This window comes from Balaenoptera physalus (assembly GCF_965194825.1).
Source record: "Balaenoptera physalus genome assembly, chromosome: 18".
Taxonomy (NCBI): domain Eukaryota; kingdom Metazoa; phylum Chordata; class Mammalia; order Artiodactyla; family Balaenopteridae; genus Balaenoptera; species Balaenoptera physalus.
The window spans coordinates 69,395,199-69,413,632 of NC_138899.1; the positions used below are offsets into that span (position 1 = coordinate 69,395,199).

General features: G+C 42.9%; 1 protein-coding gene across 8 annotated transcripts; it reads right to left on the reverse strand.

The window, feature by feature from the left end:
- Positions 1 to 7,886: 7,886 nt before the first annotated feature.
- Positions 7,887 to 17,597, reverse strand: CCNA1 (cyclin A1). Of its 8 annotated transcripts, none has more exons than XM_082435231.1 (9): positions 17,245 to 17,597; positions 16,255 to 16,440; positions 13,116 to 13,362; positions 12,804 to 12,928; positions 11,836 to 12,059; positions 10,524 to 10,728; positions 9,453 to 9,566; positions 8,455 to 8,588; positions 7,887 to 8,148 (listed from the first exon to the last, which is right to left on the reverse strand). In XM_082435231.1, the coding sequence occupies exons 2-9, from the start codon at positions 16,417 to 16,419 to the stop codon at positions 8,097 to 8,099; spliced, it is 1,266 nt and encodes a 421-aa protein (XP_082291357.1). In that variant the 5' UTR covers positions 16,420 to 16,440; positions 17,245 to 17,597; the 3' UTR covers positions 7,887 to 8,096. The 8 variants fall into 8 exon arrangements, with proteins under 8 accessions (XP_082291357.1, XP_082291355.1, XP_082291354.1 ...); XM_082435229.1 differs by having other exon boundaries at positions 16,255 to 16,443; XM_082435228.1 differs by lacking the exon at positions 17,245 to 17,597 and adding an exon at positions 16,940 to 17,093.
- Positions 17,598 to 18,434: the final 837 nt, after the last annotated feature.

Sequence of the window (18,434 nt, forward strand, 5' to 3'; positions counted from 1 at the left end):
TGATACTATATTACCATGAAGGCAAATGCATCAAAGCTTTGAATGCATAGGAGACTGTATTCTCTCATTATTTTCTAAAGTGAGGGAAATGTAAGCTGTTTATTTAAAAACTGCTCACTTCACCTGAGCAAATGTGTTTTAGGCACCAATCAATGCTTTTATGTAATCATTTCAAAATTGGAGAGCCAGTTTAAATTACAACTATAATAAAAATTAATACTGTGGCTTTTTTGCAACATTAGGTGTCTGAAAAAAATCATCACTCGACTTTACCATGAGACTGTGTTACCCACTGATTTTAAAACTACCCTGACCATCTCCTGGTTAGCTCAGGCTGTCATTGACTAACAGGTCACAGCCCACCTTTCATCAGCTGACTATGCTCTTACCAAAACAATGTGAAGTCAAATCTGCTTATATTTTCTCAAACCAAGGAAATACAGAGAGTGTAATGTTTTCAATTAAGCAGGGTTGTTATTCTCTTAAGGATAGAAGAGCTTAAAAATAGTTGTACCAATCTAAAGAGCCCTTATTCGTGTATTTCACATATTAAAGTAGCACTAAATATTTTATTACATCCTTTTGGAAGTTTGGAAGTTAAGCAATTACTATGTTTTCCTTCTCATGATGACTTGCAAAAATAGCAAAAACTGTTTTTCCAATACATCGTCCAAAGCGATAAGATTTCTAATATGGAAGGAAAAGATAGATTGATTATGTTTAGTTAATGAATTGTTGCCTTGAAATGCTCCCCTAAGCTTATGAAATTCCTCCTTAAAACTGTTTATTAGAATGGAGCTCCATTTAGTAAATGGCTAATGGTCACGTCATTCAATGCGTTGTATACAATAGCTATTGCTTGACAATGGGTTATGATTATGACTTTTATTATCTCATAGTAAGCATTTTGAATAATTTATTAATATTAATAACACTGATTAAATAAGAAGATGGGCTTATATATCAAGGCTTTGCTATACAGGATGGAAATTTCTAATTCCAGAAAACAAAGCCATATGTACATATACCTCCATATATGCATGTATATCTCTGTATATTTATAGATATGCATTCATATGTATAATCTGCAGTGACTTTGATTTGCTCAAGTATAATTCACTTTTCTTGAATTAGACAAAAAGCCAAAACAACAGCAGCAACAAAGACAATCATAGCCTCCTCCAATTGTTTAGAGTCTTGAGTTTCACGCTACCTGACATTTTCATCTTCTGGCAGCCCCATTTTCAGTTCCTCCCTCCTTTTTGGCCAGAAATGAAACCTTGACAACATGCCACATTCCCCTGAAATCTGATTATAAATCTCATCTGTGTGTTTTCTCAGCAGCAGGCAGGAGCTTTATATTGGGTTGCAGAAATCTACACAGCTGGAGCTAAACTGTGATTTTATTCAAACACTGCATGAGAATTGGAGAATTATAGGCGTAGCTAATAAATAGATCTCTAGGAGAAGAGATAAAAGACAAAAGGGGGGGGAAAAGACAAAAGGGGGTCAAACAGAATGAAGAAACACAGGCAGAGGGATACGGTGTGATCTCTGTGGCAAATGTTGTACAGAAGACTGCTTCCTATCAAAATTCGTATCAGGGTGCCATCCTTGAGTTAAGGTTAACAAACATTGACTGTGCTTACTATGTGCTGGCAATGATCTAGCTCTGGTGATACCAAGACAAATGAGACGTGGTCCCAGTCCTGAGGGAGCTTAGAGTCTAGGAGATTTATACACAGCGTGGTGAGCTAGTGATGTACAGAATGCAACTAGGAAGGAGCGGTGGGACACGTGGCCAGAAATGCCATGGGAGAGAGAATACATCTTGAAGGAGATGAAGCCTGAGCTGCGTCTAAAATCTCTCATGCTGATGCATAATGGGAACACTGCTGGACTTGGAACCAGAAGAAGATGGTTTGAGTCCCAGTTCTAACGTAATCGCACATTAGCTGTGGGCTCTCTGGCAGGAATCACAGTAACTAATGGCTACCGCCTCTTACTGTGTGCAGGCGGCCACTATGCTATAGACGTCAGGTGTATCATCCACCTTGTGGGCGAGACCCAATTATTTTCATTACTGTTTACAGATAAGAAAACTGCATCCCAGAGGCATTAAGTTATTTGCTTGTGGTTAAGGAATGAGTGAAGTGAGTGGGTTTGAGCCACTGCTGTCAACTACCATTGCAGACTTAACTCTAAACTTGCCAAGACTTGGGTTAGTTTTCTGTAAAATGGGGCTAATAATGCCTGTCTTATTTATGCTCGCAAAATCTTGTGAGGATCAAATGAGATGGCGTAGTTGAAAGTGATTTGAAAAGTGTATATACAATAAAAATGCAAGATAGTAATTCTTTTTCCAGCCAGTGTAGCATTGAATTCTCAGGCACTGTCACCCCGTTAACACATGCAGTGGCTAGTCTCTCCAGCCCAGAGCTACAAAAGCTCTGCGTGATAGGTCAGCATGTTTAACGGTCAGAGAATGTACTAATTGCTGATGCCTCCAACCACTGCACACGTATCTGTGGACACAAACCATTCTTGCCTAGATCCTCCACTCTCACTACTGCAAATACGGTAACACCTGGGGCTCATAGTAGTTACAGGGCACACCACGAGGTGTTGCTCAAGGAGAAGGCTTGCTGGAAGATTCCATCTGAGGCCTATCCATCCGCCCACCCCCTTAGACCCAAGCGCAGGGCTGCTCCAGGAGAAGGAGCCATGAGAGCTCCTGGATCCTGAGCTTGAGCTTTCCATAGTTTGTGGAGTTCCTTTCTCATTAAGCATCCTAGGTTGAAGTAGGGGGGCAGTCGAGTATATAGTACCATGATACGGCCAGATCTGGGATGCTTGGCTTCTTGAGTTAACGAGAGAGAGGAAGGGAAGGAGGAGAGAAAAGCTTTGAGGGCCTCCCCCCATAAGCAAAGGCCTCACCCATCGTCTTCTTCTGCTACTTGGTTGTGGGATGAACATTTCAGAGCACAGGAATGATCATTATCTAGAGACTAAATGCTGACTTTTCTGTACATTCTCAGAGTTATACTGCCACATAGAGGTCATTAAGTGGTCAAAAGAGAGTGGGAGGGTGGCAGTTGGCTCCGTCTTCAAGTTCAGTGTTTGTTCCAGATGCAGGATGGAGAATCAAATAGAATATTACTTTTTAAAAATCCCACCTTAAATGTATATAAATCTTGGCTCACTGTTTATTTCTAGCAGATATGTAATGATGAGGTCTAGAGTTGACGGCAACTCTTAGAGCAAAGAAGTTGAATGCATTTATCACATCTTGTAGAGTCTAGTCTGCAAACAACAGACTAAACTCTTACATTTCTGAGTTAGGTGCTGTAGGGCAGTGCCTTTCAAACTTTAGTGTGCATGTGAATCACCTGGGTGTCTTATTAAAATTCAGGTTTAGATTCAGTAAATCCGCGGTGGGATCCAAGGTCGTCCATCTCTAACAGGCTCCCCAGATGCTGCTGCTGTTGCTGACCCATGGACCACACTTTGAGCAGCAAAACAGTAGGGGATACAAAAATCAATAAAATAGCATTTCTGCTCTTAAGGAGCTGGTATTTTCCCACAAGATGGACTATTCTTATATTCATGCTTAAAAACACCAGTGTGAAACTTCTCAGATTATATTTTTTAAATTGTGGAAAAATATATATAACATAAAATTTACCATCTTAACCACATTTAAGTGTACAGCTCAGTAGTGTTAAGTATATTTATATTGTTGCGCAACCCATCTCTAGAACCTTTTCATCTTGCAGAACTGAAGCTCTATATCTGTTAAACAACAACTCCCCCATTTCCCCTTACCAAGCCCCTGGCAACTCCTATTCTACTTTCTGTTTCTATGAATGTGACGACTCTAGGTACTTCACAGAAGCGGAATCATACAGTATTTGTCTTCATGTGATGGGCTTATTTCATAACCTTAGCGTAATATCCTCAAGGTTAATCCGTGTTGTATCATGTGTCAGAGTTTCCTTTCTTTTTAAGGCTGAATAATATTCCATTGTATGTATGTACTACATTTTCTTTATCCATTCATTCAATATTTGTCAATGGACAGATAATTTTAAGAATCTTTGAATAATTTTCAAAACACAATGCCCGAAGGATTCTCCTATATATAATACTTATATTTACCTTGGGGTCTCAATTCCTCTCAAAAAGCCAGTGCCAAAGGGGTATAAATTTTTAGCATTCTATACTGTCAGACGTTAGTAATCATAACTTTAGTTTCTCCTGAATGGGATAATATAATAGAATCACTAAAAGCCTAAGAACGTCTCAGACATTTTTAAGTATTCCAGAAATCCCTCTTGTGTCAATATTTAATATATAGTCAGTCACTATCTTGGTGATTTGCATTAATGGCATTTAACAGCTTACCCCCAGGGGACCCAAGGAAGACAGCTGTTGCTTGCCTGGGTGACCCCTCCTCTGTCTGGGTACCAGGGCAACAGCTATAATATCAATTGCATCTAAGCAGTTAGGAATCTTCCTTAATATAATCTGAAGGATTCTTTAAGTTCAGAACACTGAAATAATTGGATAAGACTATGAAAGAATTATACAAAATTTACTAACAGATAATTTAAACATATCTGTACAAATCAAATTATAAATAACATAGAAATTAAAATGTAGATCAGCTTGGGTAAACATTAATCCTTTTTCCCTAGGACAGCATTTCTGATCCATGTTCTTTGAAACATTAGTGTCCTTTTATTTATTTTTTTTAAAGTTTTTTTTTTTTTAAATTTATTTATTTATTTATATTTGGCTGTGTTGGGTCCTCCTTTCTGTGAGGGCTTTCTCCAGTTGCGGCCAGCGGGGGCCACTCTTCATCGCGGTGCGCGGGCCTCTCACTATCGCGGCCTCTCTTGTTGCGGAGCACAGGCTCCAGACGCGCAGGCTCAGTAATTGTGGCTCACGGGGCTAGTTGCTCCGCGGCATGTGGGATCTTCCCAGACCAGGGCTCCAACCCGTGTCCCCTGCATTAGCAGGCAGATTCTCAACCACTGCGCCACCAGGGAAGCCCCCATTAGTGTCCTTTTAAACACTGACAAGTTTGTGTAAAGAACATTTTCTCTAGTCAAGTACATTTGGGAAATACCGTTTATTCCTACCTCTTAGGCTTCTGGGTGAGTCTGGGGCCTCCCCAAAACAGACATCAAGACAGGAGTAGATGTGCAAGAAATTTATTGGGGGAACACACCACCTATGAGATAAAAAGGGGAGGAACTGGAGGAGGAAGGGAGAGCCTTCAGATCATGATGCTGGTCCGACCCCTGTGAAGGAGAGAAGGGAGAAAGGAGGGTTGCATATGAAGAGGCCCTGACTATGGTACGGTGCTAAGAAAGTGTTCAGAAGAGTGTTTAGGAGACTTCTCTTGTGAATCCTCTAAGGCAGATGGAGGAATATGTAAAGACAGCAGAGCCCTGGATGTGCCTCTCAGAACAGCCACTGTGTTCCCCATTCTCATCTAAGACATGCCTTTTGTTTCAAGACCCTAATGACAGTTTTCCTTTATCATCTGGTTTCTTATACTAAAATGAATGTAAGAATTATGAAGAGAGTGAACTTTGTACAATACATGGATACCATATACTCTTACCTCCAATTGCGATTTTTTCCTTTTAAACTCATTTTATCCAAATGTACTTTGAAAAGCTTTATGCTTCCCAGCAATATCACTTTAGATTTGATTAAATTGAGGGCTAGTGATTGCCTATAAAAGGTATAATCCATTCATTCATTCAACAAAATATTATTGAATCTCTAGGATGAAGCCAGATGCTAGGAGGACAGGGATGAAATGTGTGCTCTAGGAGGGGAGACAAAACAAGTAGCAGCCAGTTATCGTGAGAGACATTTACCCTGAGGCTGATGGGGTTGTGAGGCCAAAGGCTAGATCTAAAGAATCACCTCGGAGGTTGCCAAGCAGTAAAGGGAAGTGGGAAATGTTTAGAGAGAGAGATCAGCGTGTGGGAGGGAGTAAAGGAAGGCAGGACAAGGCGATCAGGGAACTAGAAGGGACTCGACATGGGTTAACTAAAGCAGAAGCTGTTAGATCGGAGTGGGCAGGGTCTGGCTCATTCAAGAGCCTGCATGCCCCCTATCTTATCCCGGTGGTGATGCGGCATTGAAGAATTAGACGCAGGAAAGAGATGCCATCAACTTCATTTCAGAAAACCCTGGAAACAGGGAAAAGGAAACTGAAGAGCCATCAGGAGGTTGCTACCATGAGGGGTGCATATGAGAAATGACGGGAACTAAGCCAAGGCAGTGACAGCCGGATCACGAGGACAGAGATGGATTCAGGCATCGGGAAAATAACCCCTATTACGTTTTATTTCTGTGAGACAGTCTACTTTGACGTATCATCTCAACGTTCTGCATCTTTCCCAGCCCTTCTCTAGCCCTAAATGTCAGAACTGCCACATCAAATTGTCCACTCCAAACAGATACGTCAATCTTCCCACTTCCCTGGCTCTTGCTTTCAGTGCTCGCCGGGGAGGAAAAGAGAGGAAAAATAAGGCTGAAATGAGATGCTATGCCATTATTTTAAAGGCCTAAATCCACATCATCCCTTTCTTTTTTTTTTTTTTTTTATAAATTTACTTATTTTATTTATATATTTTTGGCTGTATTGGGTCTCCGTTGCTGCGCACGGGCTTTTTCTAGTTGTGGCGAGAGGGGGCTACCCTTCGTTGCGGTGCGTGGGCTTCTCATTGTGGTGGCTTCTCTTGTTGCGGAGCACAGGCTCTAGGCACACGGGCTTCAGTAGTTGTGGCACGCGGGCTCAGTAGTTGTGGCTCGTGGGCTCTAGAGCGCAGTCTCAGGAGTTGTGGCGCACGGGCTTACTTGCTCCGCGGCATGTGGGATCTTCCCGGACCAGGGCTTGAACCCGTGTCCCCTGCATTGGCAGGCGGATTCTTAACCACTGCGCCACCAGGGAATCCCCACATCATCCCTTTCTTCGAGGCAGAACACACACCGCCAGAAGGCCAGTGTGCCTCCAGGGCCTACCAATCCAGGGCTACTAATCTGGAGATTAACAAAATTTCTATTCAATTCCCAGTAGCACCACTCTCCCTCAAGGCCAAGTCTACTCTTGATTTGCCTACCAATCTTTAAAAGAAAGTTGAAACAGTGTGTTTTTGCTTCAGTTTTCCTCATCTCATGTACTATGTCAGTGCTGCTGAAAGGAGCCATATATGAATGTGTAGTGAGTTGAACAGTAGGATCGTGAATAATTTGAGTTTGAGCTGCGTTTAGCGTGGATATCTTCCAAGGGACGAATATGAGAGATTAGCTTAATTATTCTGAGGTCCCATCCTCTGGTAAAATTTTCTTTTTCTACCTCTCTGACCATCCTCTAGGGCTAAAATATATGCTTGATGGGTGACTAAATCAGAACTGGACGTTGACATAATGGTATCCCTTTACAAAGTAAGCATCATTTCTCTGACTTAGAATTACATGTAAATTACCCCTCAGAGTTACCTGACCAATTCAGTCCTCAACCCACTGTCTTTACTGCCTAGGGTCCAATAGGGGAAACTAGAATAGACCGTGCTTGTTTACATCCCTTCACTAATCTGTTTAGGCTTGGAGTTCATCCCTTGCCAATTTATGGAGAGCTACATGAGGAGTAAAAAGACAGGAAGGAAAGAGTCTCAGAGTAGCTATTTACCACACATGAAAGTCTCTGGATTCCTCAGAACACTTCATCCTAATAGCATGCCGGATTTATAAAACCAACACAGAAGCATTCTTGAAATAAAGATGACATTTGTAATACTCTCAACTAAAATTCCAGGCAAGTGTGTCAGCCATGGTAATCAGTAAATAAGCCTAACATGTGGTCAGAAGGCAAGTTGTTTATTCTTTAGGAAGTTTAGACTATATTACAAGCTACCAATGTCTAAGAGAACCTCAATACATTTACATTCTAAAAAATATGTCATCTATATCATAGCAACACTAGTTTGACCCAACCTGCAGAAACCTATAAAAATCAAGACCAATTCTGTTGATCTGGAGATTAAGTTCTGAAAGCGCTTCGGTTCTGAAACTTATCGTAGAGGAAGGACTGCAGGTGGTTCCACGAGAGACACGTGCATGTACCTGAAATGAGACCCAAAGCAAGTTCAGCTCAAGCCAAGGACTTTGGTTTCATAAAATCTCATGTGGGCCACAGAAAACTTTCTAGTAGTTTTAACAGAAGGGAAGGAGCTAGCTGACTAGATGTACTACACGCTGACAAATTATAAATCTAGGCCCCTCCAAACTGATTTTCTTGATTTGACATGAAACCTTACTTTTCCATCCTAGCACCAGATATACAATTTGTTCTATTTTTAATTCTGAAATTACTATCACTCGTTAAAGCTTTAAATAGTGAGCCTAGATAAGAGAATTTCAGGAGCTTACTTTGAAGCCTTGTACTTCTCCCTAATCGCTTGCTGAGGTCGATGGGGTATACCCAGGCACACTTTATGCAGCTCACTCAGGCAAGGCACAATTTCACTTAATGAATAGCCTGTAAACGTAGCAAGGGTTTCTGGCTAATCAAAACAAAAGACAAAAGAAAATTGCATCATATAGCTTTATAAGATATGAGAAATCTGAAATCTTAGTAAGTATCCATGTTCATCTCAAAAGAAACTGTAATCCTTCCTCAGAGACTTTAGAAATAAGATATTAGGAAAAACAGAGTTCTAAATTTGCTCATATTGTACAATTATAATGCTCAATTTGGGCACAGTTTATTCTCTCATGAGCAGGATTTTTTACTGGCCTCTAAAGAGCCTCTACTTACCTGTACACTTTATTTAAATAGAATATGAATGAGTCTTAGCCAAATTCAGAAAAACAAGAATTCTAGAAAAATAAAAGTAGATGCCCCACTCTTGTAGCACAAAGTGAGCCTTCAGAACCAAATCTTAGGGGCCCATCTCTAATCTTGCCAACCGTCACAAGCCAAGAAGCAATGCTAACTGCCCTGTTCCTTTGAAAGCCTGATACAACCTCTGACCATCCTAATTAGACCCAGGTTATTTTACACAGAGGGGAAAAGTCAGCATCTTTTGCCTTGAAGTGGTCAATGCTTACACTACAACAGCCCTCCTTGCATAAAGGTGGGTGTTGAGGTTTCCAGACCTGCTTCCATTCAATGAGCATGCCACCACCATCCCCTTGACTTTCTGCAACCTCTGCTCCCAGTGAGCTACGCCACTGAGTCCAAGCCATGAAGACTGACCTGCAGTACTCAGCAGCACGTTGTAGTCTGCTGGTAAGGCAACCAGTTCCTTATTAAGCTAACTAACTCTCCTTCATAAGAGGCCAGCCCATTCTAAGCCTTCAGGGTTACTGAGCAGACTTTAGATAGGCCTTGAGGTTCATCTAGAAAGAAGCAACTAGAATCTTACCCAGAAGTGCCTGTTCACAGTATAGTTTGCCAGGCAATAAGCAGCTGCAGCGATCAGTGAAGGAAGGTATTTCAAGAATGGGTCAGCTTCAAGGAGACTCAGTTCTGCTACATACTAAGCACAAGAGAGAAAATCTCATTGGAATTAGGAATTTGACTAAGGTTACAAGCAAACCTAGAAATGTCAAGGGGACAAACTGTCATCTTTGTTCAGTGTGCATCTAGTGATGAGTGCAGAAATAGATGCTCAAAATTATTCACTGGGTTAATAATTGCTATGCCTGTCCATAACCAGAATAACATTTACATTGTAATAAATTTCAAGTAAATTTCAAAATGGATAGGCAAGTATTTGGCCTAACCGTACAGTATACGTGAGGGTTATTTATACTAGTAGTGCAGGTTTATGCTGGTCAAGTAGCATTGCTCTGGCCACTGGAGCGGACTAGAGCCTTCATCCAAAGGCAAAAATATGTCCATGTTAAAGCTATTAATTTATCAGGCAAATACATGCAGTGCAGAGGCTAGAACAGTACCAGTGGGAACTTATCAAATTAAAAGAAACATATTGGGAACTTTATAGAGACATCCTTATTACTCTTTGCATAGCATATAAATACCAGATATATTAGATCATTACGGACGGGAACCAAGTTTTCCAAACCAATACTTTAGTGCCTTCAACTAAAGTTCTAGAACTCCAAATGACCAAATAGTGCTTCATTACTTAACAAGTTAGGATGAGATTAGAGCCAAATAGAGCCATATTTATCTTGTTCCCATTCTGTAAACCTAAGAGGTATTGCTTGCATGTGGTCTGTATATAACAAGAGAACAGTTTCCAAGCTTAAATTTTTTCTAAGACCTGGGTGATTAGACAACCCATGTCTGCCAAACACGATTACTAGTAATGTCTCGTAAGCAGAAGTCATGTTCTTAGAATTAGTTCTCTTCCAGTTGCCAAAAAGCTTTTCTGGGCCCAAGGCAGAGAACTGAAAAGGAAGGAAGAACTGAAGGAGGCTGCTTTTTTTATCCAGTTGGCACTGAAGTTCTTGGAAGTCACGTGGCCTACCTTGGCCAGGTTCTCAGTCCTGACACACACTCCTTGCCTCCTTAAGTACTGAAGGAGAAACTGGTTGGTGGTTGGCACTGTCAGGTCAAAAGCCAGGACCTTCAGGAACAGGTGTTCCATTCTCAGCAGTTGTCGTTTTGTGTAGGTATCATCAGTTATATAGACAAACTCATCTACTTCAGGTGGATATATTTCTTCATATTTCCTACAGAAGGGAAAGAGTTTGGGGAAGTAAAGCTTTGACCCTGTGCTCTCCCTCTTGTGCTGTCACAACCATGCCTCTCACATGGCCCTTGCAGACTTAAGTATCACTTACAAATCACGAAATGGTACAGGTGTGAAAAGAGGAGGAGCTCGTTTCCAGAACAAGAACATGAGTATGACAAGGCTGTGTTGTACTTGCTGCTATGGGATAGTAAAGAAACAATTTCCAACTGGGAATTTTAGGTTTTGGCTTCTCATATGCTGAAAGATTCTGAATGACAGACATGTGGGTAAATTCCCCTTAATTCTATAGACTTCAAATCATCTTGTGGAAAAGAATGTTATGTTGAACACAATGGTAGGAAAAAACTCCTTCGGTCTTAGATTTTTTTGTAAGATCATGTTCAGTTTTCTCTATTGAATTAGCAAAAGATGCTATGTATCCAAGAGATAGATAATGATACAATTTCACTGTTATCAATTCTTTGGTTTTGTTTTTGTTTCTCCTTTCTGTAGGGAAATTTTTGCAAAATTTTAGGCATTAGTAAGTATAATGTCTGAGACCAGAAGAATAGAAAGGAAACTACCATTCAGTAGCAGGTCACTTATTTAAAAGAAGATTAGCCGCAACCTAGCCCTTTTCTACACAATTAGATATTGTTATGAATGATTGATAGTAACAAGAACCAGCTAAAATAGTTTATTCACTATAACCAAATAAACTGTGTTATTATGAGTCACTTGCTAGACCATGAAGAAGGGTTTTATATAACCAAAATCTCTTTTAATAGGACATTTACTCATACTAGAATACAGCCAAAAGACTACACCACAAAATAGTTAAATTGGATCCTGAATTTGAGCTGATGGCTGCCTTAGTCATGATATTGTAATTCTTGTTAAGAGGATCTTAAACATCCAAATTGAAGAGTGAACATGTGGTAAGATTCAGATTCTCAGTAAACACTGTAAAAATGATGACATTCTATCAAAGGAGGCATGAATAAGTTTTACTTATCAAGCACTGCATTTCTCCAATAAATGGGAACGGAAATCAAGTGTTTTGACAGGCTGAAGTTTCACATTATTGGAGCTGAAGAACACTTACGAAGCCAGGAGAAGAGCTGCTGTTCCTACAAGCTGCAGTTTCCCTCTCAGAACAGACATGCAGGAAAGAAACCTGTCCAGGAAGTTGACGGCCAGGTAGAGAGTCTCTGCCCCAAAGTTATATTCTTCTCCCACCTCAACCAGCCAGTCTACCAGAATCGTTCGCATGCCTTCTGTGATGTCTGGTTGTTTCCTCATGTAGTGCACTTTGGGCCTGTGTCTTATCTGTTTGGGGAAAGAGTTTTGATATTCAAATAGTTGCTATGTTAGAAAGATTACTCCACAGAACAGTTGCTATTTTTAAAAATCTCGGGCTTCCCTGGTGGAGCAGTGGTTGAGAATCTGCCTGCCAGTGCAGGGGACACGGGTTCGAACCCTGGTCTGAGAAGATCCCACATGCCGCGGAGCAACTAGGCCCGTGAGCCACAACTACTGAGCCTGCGCGTCTGGAGCCTGTGCTCCGCAACAAGAGAGGCCGCGATAGTGAGAGGCCCATGCACCGCGATGAAGAGTGGCCCCCGCTTGCCGCAACTGGAGAAATCCCTCGCACAGAAACGAAGACCCAACACAGCCATAAATAAATAAATAAATAAATCTTTAAAAATATCATGAGCAGAGGTTAGCAGGAAACTCAGTCAAGAGCCAGATACATCTTTACCATGATATGGAAGAAAGTGTGAAATTCTGGTTCTGTAATGCAATTAGTTAACAGATGACTTAAAGGAGGGGGAAAATGGCAATAATCGTTATCCCCAAGAGTGAAATACTTAACATACAAACCCTCTGAGTCAAAGAGAAATAGTCCAGATAACTGCTACTCACCTCACAACTATTATTTTTCATAAATGTTCTCATGTTTAGATGTCACAAGAATGCCATTCACTAGTGGTTATGGCCAAGAGTGTATAACTATCTTAATATGAAGTGTTTGGGGTGCTGGAAATTGAAGGAGAAGTTGGGAAAACTCACTTCAGCTTCTCTAAGGTACTGATGAATTTCTTCAGCATATTCAGTCACATTTGTCACATCTGTACCAAAATCTGATGCATCTTCAGACTGGGAGTGGAGAGATGGATCTACCAGCATAGGGGAAACTGCAGGGGGTTCAACATTATCAGGTAAGAACATTTAATTTAAAAACTAGTTCCATCCACTAACCCTCTACAGGCAGTTGTGAAAATAGTTACTACTTCAGGGTGTTCTCTTGCTAGTTATATGCTACTAAACGCTGCAGATGATTACAAAGACAGGGTACCATCAGCCACAGGTGAGTCCCATTACCTGTGTTAAAATCCAGCAGGAAGTGAAGGTCTGACTTGAGTGTGCTGGTGTGTACTTCATAGGCATCCTCAAATGCCATCCCCTCTCGCCCTGTGCAGCTGTCTCTGTCCCCTTGCTCAGGCTCATCCATGTACATGTCAAATCCTTGCTTGGCTGGCACCTGAACCCTGCTGTCAGACAGCGCTTCCTTTCCAGCTGGAGGGAAGACATTTTCTGACCCAGAGAAACACTTGAGTGTTGTGATCCCCTAGAAAAGGGTTAAGTTTTTTGTTAGAGGCCCCCCCCCCCGTAGCCCTCATAGGTGCTAAGAACCCATGTGACTCAAACCAGCAGGCTGGAAAGATGAGAGGAATCTTAAATTGAAATATCTATGTCTGCAATTGAATTTCAGAAAATGAAGCTTCCAAAGGATGACTTTGCCCTTATCTTTGTCTACATCTGACATTTGGGAAAGGAGCTACCTAAAATTTGTCATCTTCCTCACATATTTATCAAAGGGAACTCAAGATTATAGAAAAAAAGAAAAACTATAGCTCTTCTCCAAAGTGAACTAGGTACCACATGTGGGTGGAAAATTGTAAATCAGTTTTTGTGCTTGTAGCATGACAGGCTTTTATACCAACCCAGCAAGGTTCTTGACACACAGTTACTGAGTTCCTATTGTCCTCCTTAAATAGTTAACTTTTAGTCAACAGGCTCCTGTAAAGGTCCCATTTAAACCTAGGTACTTAGAAACATGATGATTTTAGAAATGCATACTACGCATAAATTCTCCTATAAGATGTAGAACCTTATTATATGACATAATGAGAATAATAAATGAGGTTCTAGACATTTTTAAAATACAGCCAATAGTATTTTCTCAGCAAATTAGATGTGGGGTGGAAGAAAAAGAAGGGTCAAGGATGACGAAGGTTTTGGGGTTGAATAACAGGAAGGATGGATATTTCGTTTACTGAGATGAGGAAGACTTTGGGAAGAGCAGTCTGGGGCCAGGGTTGGTGTTTGGTTTTGCCTAAGTTTGAGATGCCTACTGCATGATCCAAGTGGAGACATCAAGTAGGCAGCTCACCATGTGAGCCTGCAACATAGCTGAGAGGTCCAGACTGGAGCTAGAAGGAGGAGTCATCAACAGATAGATGGTATTTAATGCCAGGAGACTTGAAGAGATTGCCAAGGGAGTGCGTGCAGATTCAGATCAAATACTAAGCCCTGGCAAAAGCTAGAGGCTTTTAGATATTGGATGAGGAAGAACCAAGATATTGAGGAGGTGTGGCCAGTGAGCTAGGTGGGAAACCAGGAGAGAGCCGTGTTTTCCAGGCTGAGTGAGAAGAAACTATTTCAAGGAATAAAGAGTGATCAATAGTGTCAAATGCTGCCAATCAGTCAAGTAAGGAAAGGATTAAGAATTGAGTCAAAGACAACAAGAGAAGAATTTGAGACAGAGTATTCATTCAACAAACATTTGCGTGCTACCCTGGCTAGGCACTATTCTAAACACTGGGAATACAGCAGAAAACCTGATGTCCAAAATCCTCAGCCTGATGGAGTTTACAGTAGACAAACTCTCAGGAAACACTGCCGTAAATGGGACAGTTGCTGCCAAGAGCTTTGTAGATGAAAGGTTTTTAAGACTGAAAAAAAAAAAAAATCACAATATATTTGCATGCTTCTGGGTTTGACCCAGTAGAGAAGAGAAAACTGAGAAAGAAGAGCTGATGGAATGATATCCTTGAAGAGGCAAGAGGGCATCAGGTGTGCTGCACACATGGGGGTTCACATAACTTAAGAGCAGGGACACATGGGTCATGAAGCAGGAGGGGGATGGCAGAGTATATGATACATGGGAGCATGTGGAAATTCCCTTCTGGTTACATCTATATTTCTAGGAAAATAGGATATAAAGTTATTAGCTGAGAGGAAGGATGGAGATAGAGGCTTTGGAGGATAAAGAGAGAAGGGAAAGTATAAAATAGAAGGTTTCTATAAGAAGGTTGTAGAGGAATAGAACCGGGAAATGTAGAGGTAGTGCCTGGCAACATAGAGGTTAGCTAACGGTTAGGAATTTAAAGTGAGCATAGGATTAACTACCAATTCATGAGAGGTTTTAGACTTCAAGTTTAAAGAAGTAAACATCGCTAAGCAAATTAAGTTTGTTAAAACCACCTTTACTCAGTTTTTTCCAAAGCTTGTAACAGATTACTTTGGGTAATTTTCTCCCATAACCAGATGCCACCAAAACACAGATGCCTTGAACAGTCAGTAGAGGAGTCAGTAGATGAGGCTTCTGATCTGGCCTCCGTCATGACTTTTTTTTGAGGGGGGCGGGTTCTTAAACCTCTCAAATTTTCTCACCTATACAATGGAAAGAATACCTGCCCACCTATTCCACTGTACTATTGCCAACTTCATTCCACTATAGATGTGCAGTACAGGCTTAAGGCACAGTTATGAGAAGCTTGTCTAATAACATACTTGAGGAATATTTTTTTTAATTTCAAAATTCATTCTTAAGGATCCAAACTCCTCATTCGCATTTTAAGTGCCTGAATTTGTTTACAGTCTGTTAAGGGAGGTACCTATGATCAGTTAAGCACAAGCAACTGATATCAGATGGCCCATGATCCGTTTGCCTAACTGTCCGTTGTCCTGAGGAGAAGCCGACTTTTGAAGCATGCATTTGGAAGTTATCTAGTATAGCCGGATCCAATCCTGATTCTAACACCATCACCAATGAGCTTAACAAAGGTTATCCAGGATGCTTCAGGCACAGCCTAGATCAATCTGAATACCACTCCAATCTGGAAGATCCCCAGTTCCATAGTTTATTTTGGGGCATTCACATTCCCTTTTAGCCCAGAACTTAACTGACTTTACACATACTTGACCTAAACAGTATGTGTTATTTCCTTGATATTGGCAAAATAACAAAGAAAATTATTCATGTTTCTAGTTGGAAAAGGGACCTGACAATGTGATCTTTAAATAAAAAAAAAAAGTCAATGTCCCTATAGTCCAGATTCCATGGTTGAATACTCAAGAAGAGTTTGGAGGTAAAATTTCAAGAGAAACCCACCTCCCACCAAGACATGAGAGCCCTTCTCAACGAGTAGCCTTCCCGGCTCTTCTCAGGCATTACCTGGCCACAGGTCCTCCTGTACTGCCCATTCTCAGTTAGCACCCCTAGTACTGTTCTTTGTGGCGGATCCTGGACAAGCTGGGCTCTGGTTATCATCTGACAGGCATCAGGACCTCGGGACACTGGAGCCAGCACTACTCCGCTCTTGGAGCTGCTGAGATGCATAGCCTCAGTCTCCACAGGCTACTGCTAGCAAGGAAGGAGAAACAGACAAGCCGGTTAGTCAACCTCTTCCACGAGGGGCTCCAGGAATGCAGCGAATCTCCAGAAGAGAGAGCACTGTAGATATCTTCCCTGCAATTATTAGGGCTGAAAGGGCCTAAGTCACAGTGCAAGCGATCAAAGCTGCTTTGAACCAAAACAGTGATTTGAATCTCTCCAGGCTTTCTTCCAAGATCTGGTTGACGGCTGGAAGGAGAGAGACATCTGACAAACCTCCAAGCCGAGACACTAAGCCCCACGTTAATTGGGAGTCCAAACCTACAAGCCCGTGTCTTTCCGGCTATGATGCTTATCCGTCACCCCACCACGCCGCTGCCTGCAAACAAATGACCCAGGATACATCACTGTGGGAAAGTACGTCCCTTTCCCAAGTGATAAGCAGGGTGCTCTTCCGCGGCCCTCCTCCCACAAGACAGAAGGCCCCAAAACCTGCTTGGAACCCACAGCGGGCCTCGCTCTTCACCGTCTTATATCTTTATACATCTGTCTCCAACAATTAGCAAGTGCACACGAAGACTGGGAATGAGGAGCCGCCGAAGGGGGCGGGGCGGGGCGGAAGAAGACCGAGATGTTAATAGATTCCAGTCTGGGCGCCGAAGTCCCAGCTTCGGTGGCCCAGCGCTCAGAGCTATTTACTTTCAAGACCCCCTCCCCGCGTCTGTTAAATCGGCCAATCAGCGGAGCTCCCGGGCCTCGCGGGGACCGTTTCCATGCCAACCGCAGGGGGCGTGCGCGTTCTGAGGCCGCATCGCTATGGCGTCCCCTCACCTGGCATGCTCCGGGTGGATGCACGCGACCCCTGGGCGTTCAGGGCCGGGTGGGGCCAACCGGCGACGGACCCCGGCTCCTCCTACCCGGACCTGCTCGGGCGTGCCCGGGCGGGCGGTCGCCGTGGGTACCCGCGCCTCTTGTGGCAGAAGTCTGGAAGGGAGGAAGGAGGCCCGCCCCGCGAAGGCCGGGGTTTGGAAGGGACTGTTTCCTTGAACCTGTTCTCCCAACAGCCGCTAACTCCTCCCGCTAACGTCTTTTCCGCGGCCCGCTCCTGAGAACCTTGGCTCGGGAGAGCGACGCAGGGCCCTCGGGGCTGCGCAGGCCGCGGCGACTTGACCGCGCCCGCCTGAGAGCGCGGCTCGCTCCCTTTCCCCGGTTCACACACCTACACCTCCTCCCAGAGAGAGGCCAAGTAGCAGCGAGTTGGCCCCTGGTTTGCTCCGGGGCCCCTTAATTCGTGGTGGCGGCGTGTCCTCGGTCATTTTGGGCCCTTGCGCACCAGAGGCCGCTCCTGGCTGGCCCGGGTTCTGGTGCATGTAACCCGGCAGGGCGGGAGAGGAGATCTGGGGTTTTAGGGTCGCACGTGGTGCTCGCAGTCCCCACGAGAGGTTTTCCCCGACCGGTTCGGCAGCCACAGCGTGAAGCTGGTCCAGGAACGCGGAGATAGTGGCCCAGGAAGAGGCAGGAACGCGGGTGGCAGCAATGGGGCCTGGGACGTTGAGGGGAACAGTGGTGAGCCTCGGAGGTAGGGGCGGGTGGGGGGAGCCTGGCCACGTGGGGAGGGAATCCTTGGATCGGGGTCCATGGCAAGGTGGGGAGGAAGCAGGGGACATAATTTGGGGTAGAGATGAGGGTAGGGAGAAGGGGCCCTGGCCACTCAGGAAGGGAAGAGAGGTCCTTGGAAACTAGGGAGGCCTGGCACCTGCAGAGGTAACTGGCAAGACAGGTAGAAGAATCTTTATTTTTTGAAAATATTCGTGTGTGCATGCGCGCGTGCACACACACATATTACATATGTTACTGCTTTTGTGTGTTTTTATTTTTTTAAACACTCATCCCAAAGTTTCTAAAGCAGACCACTAAAACCATTCAAATGGCCGTTTTAAGAACTGGTTACTTATCACCTTATTTTGAATGGAAATGATTGTTAATCTTACCAAAAATTTTTTCTTAAGTATTTATTAATG